We start from the raw sequence: 11,376 nt of genomic DNA on the forward strand, positions 1-11,376 counted from the left end.
CTCACCTTCCCCCTACTCACAAGGCAGGCAATACGCTCGACCTCATCTTTACTAGATGCTGTTCTTCCACTAACCTCATTGCAACTCCCCTCCAAGTCTCCGACCACTGCCTTGTATCCTTTTCCCTCTCGCTCTCATCCAACACCTCCCACACTGCCCCTACTCGGATGGTATCGCGCCGTCCCAACCTTCGCTCTCTCTCCCCGCTACTCTCTCCTCTTCCATCCTATCATCTCTTCCCTCCGCTCAAACCTTCTCCCACCTATCTCCTGATTCTGCCTCCTCAACCCTCCTCTCCTCCCTCTCTGCATCCCTTGACTCTCTATGTCCCCTATCCTCCAGGCCGGCTCGGTCCTCCCCTCCCGCTCCGTGGCTCGATGACTCATTGCGAGCTCACAGAACAGGGCTCCGGGCAGCCGAGCGGAAATGGAGGAAAACTCGCCTCCCTGCGGACCTGGCATCCTTTCACTCCCTCCTCTCTACATTTTCCTCCTCTGTCTCTGCTGCTAAAGCCACTTTCTACCACGCTAAATTCCAAGCTTCTGCCTCTAACCCTAGGAAGCTCTTTGCCACCTTCTCCTCCCTCCTGAATCCTCCGCCCCCTCCCCCCTCCTCCCTCTCTGCAGATGACTTCGTCAACTATTTTGAAAAGAAGGTCGACGACATCCGATCCTCGTTTGCTAAGTCAAACGACACCGCTGGTTCTGCTCACACTGCCCTACCCTGTGCTCTGACCTCTTTCTCCCCTCTCTCCCCAGATGAAATCTCGCGTCTTGTGACGGCCGGCCGCCCAACAACCTGCCCGCTTGACCCTATCCCCTCCTCTCTTCTCCAGACCATTTCCGGAGACCTTCTCCCTTACCTCACCTCGCTCATCAACTCATCCCTGACCGTTGGCTACGTCCCTTCCGTCTTCAAGAGAGCGAGAGTTGCACCCCTTCTGAAAAAACCTACACTCGATCCCTCCGATGTCAACAATTACAGACCAGTATCCCTTCTTTCTTTTCTCTCCAAAACTCTTGAACGTGCCGTCCTTGGCCAGCTCTCCCGCTATCTCTCTCTGAATGACCTTCTTGATCCAAATCAGTCAGGTTTCAAGACTAGTCATTCAACTGAGACTGCTCTCCTCTGTATCACGGAGGCGCTCCGCACTGCTAAAGCTAACTCTCTCTCCTCTGCTCTCATCCTTCTAGATCTATCGGCTGCCTTCGATACTGTGAACCATCAGATCCTCCTCTCCACCCTCTCCGAGTTGGGCATCTCCGGCGCGGCCCACGCTTGGATTGCGTCCTACCTGACAGGTCGCTCCTACCAGGTGGCGTGGCGAGAATCTGTCTCCTCACCACGCGCTCTCACCACTGGTGTCCCCCAGGGCTCTGTTCTTGGCCCTCTCCTATTCTCGCTATACACCAAGTCACTTGGCTCTGTCATAACCTCACATGGTCTCTCTTATCATTGCTATGCAGACGACACACAATTAATCTTCTCCTTTCCCCCTTCTGATGACCAGGTGGCGAATCGCATCTCTGCATGTCTGGCAGACATATCAGTGTGGATGACGGATCACCACCTCAAGCTGAACCTCGGCAAGACGGAGCTGCTCTTCCTCCCGGGGAAGGACTGCCCGTTCCATGATCTCGCCATCACGGTTGACAACTCCACTGTGTCCTCCTCCCAGAGCGCCAAGAACCTTGGTGTGATCCTGGACAACACCCTGTCGTTCTCAACTAACATCAAGGCGGTGGCCCGTTCCTGTAGGTTCATGCTCTACAACATCCGCAGAGTACGACCCTGCCTCACACAGGAAGCGGCGCAGGTCCTAATCCAGGCACTTGTCATCTCCCGTCTGGATTACTGCAACTCGCTGTTGGCTGGGCTCCCTGCCTGTGCCATTAAACCCCTTCAACTCATCCAGAACGCCGCAGCCCGTCTGGTGTTCAACCTTCCCAAGTTCTCTCACGTCACCCCGCTCCTCCGTTCTCTCCACTGGCTTCCAGTTGAAGCTCGCATCCGCTACAAGACCATGGTGCTTGCCTACGGAGCTGTGAGGGGAACGGCACCTCAGTACCTCCAGGCTCTGATCAGGCCCTACACCCAAACAAGGGCACTGCGTTCATCCACCTCTGGCCTGCTCGCCTCCCTACCACTGAGGAAGTACAGCTCCCGCTCAGCCCAGTCAAAACTGTTCGCTGCCCTGGCCCCCCCAATGGTGGAACAAACTCCCTCACGACGCCAGGACAGCGGAGTCAATCACCACCTTCCGGAGACACCTGAAACCCCACCTCTTTAAGGAATACCTAGGATAGGTTAAGTAATCCCTCTCACCCCACCCCCCCTAAGTTTTAGATGCACTATTGTTAAGTGACTGTCCCACTGGATGTCATAAGGTGAATGCACCAATTTGTAAGTCGCTCTGGATAAGAGCGTCTGCTAAATGACTTAAATGTAAATGTAAATGTAAATGGCCGAGCGGTGCAGATTAGTGTTCGATATGGGAAGGGGCTCCTCCCTCAACGTTTTTGCACTTTCACTGTCACGTACCATACATGGACAGTTTAGCATAATCGAATCCGCCCACTGTCAGGTTACGTTCCATACCTTGAGTGACCACTGGCCAGACCAATGACTATAGGGCCATACCAATGATTTATATATACACTAGAGGACGACCATGGGGTGCGGTTTTGAAGCCGCCGCCCCTACATCTTCGCACTCCCCCCACGTTGTAAAAAATATTTTGGAAGCTATAGAATTTTTCATTTTCATGTCTGCATTTGTTTGTTCCACGTTTATTATATTATTGACAACTTAATGTATACTTTTACATTATTATGTGAGTTTAACATAAACATGAACATATATATAAAACATTTCCCTAAAGTATGATTTTGTAATGTTACTGTCCCCTCTACAAAAAAAAAACAAATGCATGTATTTTTTACCCCTTGAAACCATTAATTAAAATACTGTAGAATTCCATCCACTCCTATCGAGGACTGCTTCTAGTTCTAGGTAGTGGCAATATGGCCGACCGGTGGCTTAAAATTCTCTCGTTGGCCAGTACATAGCATCAGCAATCCAGGGTTTATATACATCATTTATCCAAACATATCTGTCATCGGGCCAGACACATCTGTACGGTGGTGGTCCTTCAAACACAAAACGTATCGTCTAAATGCAACATATCTAGCGTGACAATGCCTGTACAAAGTTTACCGATTCGAGACTCTGCCTTCCATGTGCGACTGCTGCATCAATACTTGATTCTGCTGAAGAATTACCCAATTCTTACCAAATCCGTGACGAGGTCAGTATAGCTAACGGTAGCTAGCCTATTGAAATAGTTTGAATATAATGGGATCATTAGCTAGTTAGCTTGCAGGGGTCTTTCTCGTTATCTTATAGCTAACTAGTGTAACACCTAACAATTGACAACAATTACAACTGATAACTCATACAGAAATTGTTCTTAACTGACTTGCCTTGTTTAAAAAAAATTGCATTAACTAATTTGTGGTAGACATCGTAAGGGTATGGAGCTACTTTGCAAACTATGCCTAGGCAAGGTAAACATATCCTTTTGCCAAGACCTTTCTACTTTGCTCTGTCTGTTTTCAGCCAATCAGCCTCTGCTCTAAGAACCTCCCTCATCTTTCCTGACAACAGTTGCTGTCATAGTTGCATTGTTTCAATGCACTTAAAGAAGAAAACTTTCTTCAAACTTTAACCACTACCATGGCATGAGTACAAATAAACGGTCTACATCTTTTTCAGTGGCATTCTCTCAGCAATGGGAAATCTTCTATCGCAAGCATTGGAAGCAAAACGAAAGGGCAAAGAAGGGACCCCAGTGAAGGAGATTGACATTTCAGGACCTGCCCGCTTTGCCTTTTATGGGTAGGCATGTGATTAAAATCAGGTCCAAATCACTTGAATTAGTTTAAAAAAAAAATTGCAATGTACTGTATAATGAACACAGCTATTGAAATTTCCCGTTTTTGCTTCAGGTTGCTCATTACTGGGCCTGTAAGCCATTACTTTTACCAACTTATGGAGGTGTTGATGCCTACCACTGTTCCATACTGCATGGTGAAACGCTTGCTCTTGGATCGCCTCGTCTTCGCCCCTGCATTCCTGCTGCTTTTCTTCTTTGTTATGAACATCCTGGAGGTAAGTCAGCTTCTCCACTATGGAGTCTCCTGTACCATACACCTGACTAGCCCATTCATAGACGCTACTGACTTTAGAGTCTATTGACGATAGTATCTTCTGGCCGAGGGGGAACATACATTTCTTCTGTTTCTTATATTTTCCAAAACTGTATCTTTCATATCAGCGAGAAATCATTTTCAAAAAACAAAAGTTTATATTACTACACAAATTTATAGAATTCCCACGCGGACATATTTCCATGTTACAGCGTTTGTTTATAGAAAACAGACGCAAGACAGTCCTTGGGCTATAAGCAGTAACATTAGGTTCCTTTAGTCCATTATTACTGACCAACTCTCCCTGCTTGGATCAGATAGCACTGTCTTGTATAAAAAATAAAAAATACTCTGTGTAGTTCAAACTTTATGCAGGGACTGCCTCTTAGTCTGTCAGTTTAGGTTGGGCCTAGTGAAATTATGCAGTACTACTCAGACAGTTAATTTCCATTAGTGGTTCATTAATTACATTCTAATCCAGACTATTGCCATGGCTGAACATTCATTTTCATCCATTCTAATGCTATTTTAGGGTAAGAGGTGGGCAGACTTCCAGAGCAAAGTGAATAGTAGTTATTGGCCTGCCTTGAAGATGAACTGGAAAGTGTGGACCCCCTTCCAGTTCATCAACATCAACTATGTGCCTGTAGAGGTGAGCAGTTCTCACTGGCTTTTCTTTTATGCATTAATCTGGAATGTAGTGGTGCTCTGTTACCAATATGTGTTGTTGTGTTTTCAGTTTCGAGTGCTGTTTGCCAACATGGTGGCCTTATTTTGGTATGCTTACCTTGCGTCTGTGAGGAAGTGAAGACTCCCAAGATCTTCTCCCTGATTACTGAAGTAAGAAGGCACAGGGTGTGCCTCTGAAGCTGCAGAACATTACAAGGACAGGCCTGTGAATACCAGTGCAGCAAGATGGTACAACCAGGCAAATTGACTGGGGTGATGTGAAGGACTTCACTCGCATACTACAAAAGTACTACACTAACGAAATCATAACACATCTAATGGGTTGTTCACATGCAGAATAACCGATAACTAAAATGTTCAATGTTAATTCTTACTACTGAAATTTCCAATCTTAAATTAATTGAGCCAAGGTGTATTTTGGTTTTAACAATGATAAATACGTGTTACCTATTCTTGATAGATACAAATGTATATAATAATTTAAGATGAAGCAAATGTGCTGTAGGAAGTTAATATCAGTAACAATTTCAACCTTGAATGCAATTAACTGTAAGTCGCTTTGGATAAAAGCGTCTGCTAAATGGCATATATTATTAATTTAACACCATATGAATATGCAATGTTAAGATTTATCAGACCATTGTGTATATTGCTGACAAGGCTGGCCTGTAGTTTCCTCATGTGGACTGCCTTCAGTTTAGTTTGAGTCTCAACTCAACTGTAAATGTTACTGCTCTTTCTGTCTCTATCAGGTCAAATAAGGGAGCAACAGCACATCGGACTAAACTGCCAAGTATTTTACATCCTGATGCATTTGATTTAACTGTATTTTATAAATGAAAGCAAAAACCAGTCCATTACATTGTTGCTTTAACTTTTGTTTTGAGTTGGAGCCATGACAATGATGGTAGACTGAGTTTTATACTTGGTTATTACTTTATTACAATGTCATTAACATTATTTCAACAAAAGCCAATATCAGCCATGCTTAATTTAAAAGTTTACAGCTGACTACAACATTAACACTGGTAATTTTTGGACAAGATAGCTTTTTCTCTATAGACATGGAATGCATAATAAGTTAAGGGCTTCAGGTGGTTTCAGGTCGATACTGGGTGTCTTCAGCCTCCCCTTAGACGGAGCGTCAGGTGAATAGTGCTTAGATTTCTGACACCATAGTCTTCCAGTTTCTTGCCATCATCGAGCTGCTTGCCCTCGTGAATCAGCCTCTGTTGGTCGGCTGGGACTCCCTCCTTGTTTTGGACCTTGGCTTTGAACTGGGTTACAGTCTCACCTGACACCACCTCATATGTGTGCGTCTGGCCCTTTTCGTTTTTCAGGAACACCTGGATATGAGTGGGTTCTGTAATCAGCACCATCACTTTGGATCCTGAATGCAGGCCATAGTCACTCAAAGTTTTTGAATCATTGCTGAGACTGATGTTGTTCCCATTGACACCTGACAGCCTCTGCCTTTCTATGGCCACTCCAAAGTGTTGGTTGATCAGACTCTTGAGAGACCCCACGGTGGTGTGTGGCTGAACCGTCAGTCGATGTGAGTTCCCATTCAACAGTGTTATAGTGAGTTCCATGATAGATATCTGAAAGAGGATTTCATGTATTATTTATTTGGCCTTAACAATAGCATAGCTCAATTGAACGATTTAGTCTTAACATTTCACTTAAAGCCTGCAGGTATAATGCTTTATAACTGGCTGAAAGCATTTATGATACTTTATCTTGTGTCTCTATCAGCATTTCTGCTGACTCAAATGGTTGGAATTTAGAGAGAATCATTATGAGATGATTGACAGACATAAGGTGGTATTGTCATACATGCTCATGACAATTTATACAACATATTATAACCTTTATATTAACCTACAGGATTCAAGGTTACCATTGATTCCATTGCAATAACTAAAATAATGTGCAATAGAATTGCTTGATAGCTATTTAGCTTTAACAGCAGAGTTATATAAAGTATTATAGCCTAATGATGAAAAGAAAATACTTACCTTTTTCAGTAGATATTGTTGAGAAGTCCTTGTTGTGAAGTCTTGCAAACTGTTTCAACAAATAGTTTTGAGAAATCGGTATGTTGACAAAAACTACTTCTGTGATTGAAGATGGTGACCGTGTACAGCTGAGCCTGGTATATAACAGCTGATCTGCCCCGCCCCTCAAATTCAGATTTGTTTTCCCTCTCTGCCTCCCACCACTTTCGGTTTCTATTCTCTGATAATAATGATGTAGTCTGCTGCTATTTATAGAAAGTTGTGTATAATAAATTGTTTGTTTGTTATTGTTGAGTTAAGACTTAGAACAGAGTAAGAGCCTAATCCCCATGAAATAAACTAGCCCAATGACTTGCTCCCATTCCAAGGATGTAAAAAATATATATATTTCGTTGGCATTTATACATATCACACAAACATGTATAAAGCTCATTCCCTATAATTCTATACAATTCCATCATTCTACATATTTCCCTATTATTCTAGACAATTCCCTATCATTCACACAGATACTATGTCGGACACCAGAAAGAGAAACCCTTATAGATCATTCCCTATAATTCTAGACAATTCCCTATCATTCACACAGATACTGTATGTTGGACACAAGAAGGAGAAACCCTTATAGATCATTCCCTATAATTCTAGACAATTCCCTATCATTCACACAGATACTGTATGTTGGACACAAGAAGGAGAAACCCTTATAGATCATTCCCCATTAATTCTAGACAATTCCCTATCATTCACACAGATACTATGCCGGACACCAGAAAGAGAAACCTAATATCATTGTCGATGAAACCCCATCCTTGGGAAAACCCAGGACCAGATTATACTGATAATGACTAACAACTGCAGGTATCTTGTGATACGTCAGACATACGTGAGTGCAGAGGGAATTTTAACAGCAATACAAATAGACACACCCTGCCTCACCTTTCCCAAAATGATAACAAGTCAGCAGTTGAACCATCACGTGTTATTGTCAGCAGTTGAACCATATGGCTTTCGGACTTCACATCTCAGACTACGCAAAGTTATTCACCCTTATCTTCTCTAGTACAAACTGTAACCAGTGGAAGTACAGTTACTTGCATGTTCTCCAGTAAAGCCTATTTTATTTCTGCATCTGTGGACATCTCCAAGAGTAAATGACCTCTGTGCATTTTGCTAATGTAATTGTAATGAGTCAGAACTGATGTCAGCTGAGGTAAGTGGTATTGAAAGCTGTTCAGAGACTACTGAGAAGTACAGTGCATTCAGAAATTATTCAGACCCCTTGACTTTTTCCACATTTTGATACGTTACACCCTTAATTGTAAAATCTATTCAATGATTTAATTTCCTCATCAATGTACACACACTACCCCATGACAAAGCAAAAACAGGTTTTTATAAATGTTTGCAAATGTATTATAAATAAGAACAAATCACATTTACCACTATTCCGACCCTTTATTCAGTATTTTGTTGAAGCACCTTTGGCAGCGATTACAGCCTCAGTCTTCTTGGGTATCACGCCTCAAGCCTGGCACACCTGTATTTGTGGAGTTTCTCCCATTCTTCCCTGGAAATCCATTCAAGCTGTCAGGTTAAATGTGGAGCGTCGCTGCACAGCTATTTTCAGGTCTCTAGAGATGTTCAAACAGGTTCGAGTCTGGACTCTGGCTGAGCCACTCAAGGACATTCAGAGCCTTGTCACAATGCCACTCCTGCGTTGTCTTGGCTGTGTGCTTAGGGTCGTTGTCCTGTTGGAAGGTGAACCTTCACCCCAATCTGAGGTCCTGAGCGCTCTGGAGCAGGTTTTCATCAAGTATCTCTCCATGTAAATAGTCTGGTGTCCATTTGATTAATTGTTCAGCAGTCTTATGGCTTGGGGGTAGAAGCTGTTAAGGAGCCTTTTGGTCCTAGACTTGGTCCTAGACTTGGCACGACTGCTTGTCGTGCGGTAGCAGAGAAAACGGAGGCGCTCCGCACTGCTAAAGCTAACTCTCTCTCCTCTGCTCTCATCCTTCTAGACCTATCGGCTGCCTTCGATACTGTGAACCATCAGATCCTCCTCTCCACCCTCTCCGAGTTGGGCATCTCCGGCACGGCCCACGCTTGGATTGCGTCCTACCTGACAGGTCGCTCCTACCAGGTGGCGTGGCGAGAATCTGTCTCCTCACCACGCGCTCTCACCACTGGTGTCCCCCAGGGCTCTGTTCTAGGCCCTCTCCTATTCTCGCTATACACCAAGTCACTTGGCTCTGTCATAACCTCACATGGTCTCTCCTATCATTGCTATGCAGACGACACACAATTAATCTTCTCCTTTCCCCCTTCTGATGACCATGTGGCGAATCGCATCACTGCATGTCTGGCAGACATATCAGTGTGGATGACGGATCACCACCTCAAGCTGAACCTCGGCAAGACGGAGCTGCTCTTCCTCCCGGGGAAGGACTGCCCGTTCCATGATCTCGCCATCACGGTTGACAACTCCATTGTGTCCTCCTCCCAGAGCGCAAAGAACCTTGGCGTGATCCTGGACAACACCCTGTCGTTCTCAACTAACATCAAGGCGGTGGCCCGTTCCTGTAGGTTCATGCTCTACAACATCCGCAGAGTACGACCCTGCCTCACACAGGAAGCGGCGCAGGTCCTTATCCAGGCACTTGTCATCTCCCGTCTGGATTACTGCAACTCGCTGTTGGCTGGGCTCCCTGCCTGTGCCATTAAACCCCTACAACTCATCCAGAACGCCGCAGCCCGTCTGGTGTTCAACCTTCCCAAGTTCTCTCACGTCACCCCGCTCCTCCGCTCTCTCCACTGGCTTCCAGTTGAAGCTCGCATCCGCTACAAGACCATGGTGCTTGCCTACGGAGCTGTGAGGGGAACGGCACCTCAGTACCTCCAGGCTCTGATCAGGCCCTACACCCAAACAAGGGCACTGCGTTCATCCACCTCTGGCCTGCTCGCCTCCCTACCACTGAGGAAGTACAGTTTCCGCTCAGCCCAGTCAAAACTGTTCGCTGCTCTGGCCCCCCAATGGTGGAACAAACTCCCTCACCACCTTCCGGAGACACCTGAAACCCCACCTCTTTAAGGACTACCTAGGATAGGATAAGTAATCCCTCTCACCCCCCCTTTAAGATTTAGATGCACTATTGTAAAGTGACTGTTCCACTGGATGTCATAAGGTGAATGCACCAATTTGTAAGTCGCTCTGGATAAGAGCGTCTGCTAAATGACTTAAATGTAAATGTAAAACAGTCTATGGCTTGGGAAACTGGAGTCCCAGACAATGTTTTGGGCTTTCCTCTGACACCTTTTTATTTTTAAATTTATTTTTTCACCTTTATTTAAGCAGGGGGACACGTCTGGCACTGCAGGATTTGAGTCCCTGGCGGCGTAGTGTGTTACTGATGGTAGGCTTTGTTACTTTGGTCCCAGCTCTCTGCAGGTCATTCACTAGGTCCCCCCGTGTGGTGCTGGGATTTTTGCTCACCGTTCTTGTGATCATTTTGACCCCACGGGGTGAGATCTTGCGTGTAGCCCCAGATCGAGGGAGATTATCAGTGGTCTTGTATGTCTTCCATTTCCTAATAATTGCTCCCACAGTTGATTTCTTCAAACCAAGCTGACCTTGAGGGGAAGAGAGAAGGAGAAAGAGAGGCGGGAAAAAGAACTTGGGATTACTATTGCAGATTCAGTCTTCCCAGCCTGGTGCAGGTCTACAATTTTGTTTCTGGTGTCCTTTGACAGCTCTTTGGTCTTGGCCATAGTGGAGTTTGGAGTGTGAATGTTTGAGGTTGTGGACAGGTATTTTTTATACTGGTAATAAGTTCAAACAGGTGCCATTAATACAGGTAACGAGTGGAGAACAGAGGAGCCTCTTAAATAAGAAGTTACAGGTCTGTGAGAGACAGATATCTTGCTTGTTTGTAGGTGACCAAATACTTATTTTCCACCATAATTTGCAAATAAAATCATGAAAAATCCTACAATGTGATTTTCTGGATTTTTTGTTTTGTCTGTCATAGTTGAAGTGTACCTATGATGAAAATTACAGGCCTCTCATATTTTTAAGTGGGAGAACTTGCACAATTGGTGGCTGACTAAATACTTGTTCACCCCACTGTAACAGAAGTATATGAAGGAGTTCCATAACTTCCATTTCAAATTTCCACTCGCGCAGCGCCCGAAACCCCAAAATTGACACTCATCCCACGACCAATAGGTTTTCAAAGTAGCCCTACACTACCGACATGACAACTCGGTCATGGTTGTTCTAGGTCAAACAGAAAATATCCTTTCAACACGCGCGCCCAGATGGCGCTGGGACCCCCTGTCGGTAGAACTAAAGACTTTGAATCTGAGGGTCCAGGGGTTCAAATAAATGATATATTGTGTTGTGGTATATTGACTGAAAAATACGTAATGTAGCCCCCTGTTGCCCATGGACAGCCAGTGAT

General features: G+C 44.9%; 2 protein-coding genes across 2 annotated transcripts; one reads left to right on the forward strand and one right to left on the reverse strand.

The window, feature by feature from the left end:
* Positions 1-3,074: 3,074 nt before the first annotated feature.
* On the forward strand, positions 3,075-7,203 carry pxmp2 (peroxisomal membrane protein 2). Its single transcript, XM_046350913.1, has 5 exons — positions 3,075-3,307; positions 3,775-3,897; positions 4,008-4,170; positions 4,741-4,860; positions 4,948-7,203. The coding sequence occupies exons 1-5, from the start codon at positions 3,198-3,200 to the stop codon at positions 5,014-5,016; spliced, it is 585 nt and encodes a 194-aa protein (XP_046206869.1). The 5' UTR covers positions 3,075-3,197; the 3' UTR covers positions 5,017-7,203.
* On the reverse strand, positions 5,821-7,069 carry LOC124036386 (polyubiquitin-like). Its single transcript, XM_046350914.1, has 2 exons — positions 6,917-7,069; positions 5,821-6,499 (listed from the first exon to the last, which is right to left on the reverse strand). The coding sequence occupies exon 2, from the start codon at positions 6,488-6,490 to the stop codon at positions 6,020-6,022; it is 471 nt and encodes a 156-aa protein (XP_046206870.1). The 5' UTR covers positions 6,491-6,499; positions 6,917-7,069; the 3' UTR covers positions 5,821-6,019.
* Positions 7,204-11,376: the final 4,173 nt, after the last annotated feature.

Source organism: Oncorhynchus gorbuscha, linkage group LG05 (genome assembly GCF_021184085.1).
Source record: "Oncorhynchus gorbuscha isolate QuinsamMale2020 ecotype Even-year linkage group LG05, OgorEven_v1.0, whole genome shotgun sequence".
Taxonomy (NCBI): Eukaryota; Metazoa; Chordata; class Actinopteri; order Salmoniformes; family Salmonidae; genus Oncorhynchus; species Oncorhynchus gorbuscha.

Bases quoted from the DNA above. Each gene is read 5' to 3' on its own strand.
- pxmp2 (XM_046350913.1), top strand. From the start codon at position 3,198: ATGCCTGTACAAAGTTTACCGATTCGAGACTCTGCCTTCCATGTGCGA. The intron at 3,898-4,007 runs GTAGGCATGTGA...TTTTTGCTTCAG, and splicing joins GCCCGCTTTGCCTTTTATGG to GTTGCTCATTACTGGGCCTG. The intron at 4,861-4,947 runs GTGAGCAGTTCT...TTGTGTTTTCAG, and splicing joins TCAACTATGTGCCTGTAGAG to TTTCGAGTGCTGTTTGCCAA.
- LOC124036386 (XM_046350914.1), bottom strand. From the start codon at position 6,490: ATGGAACTCACTATAACACTGTTGAATGGGAACTCACATCGACTGACG.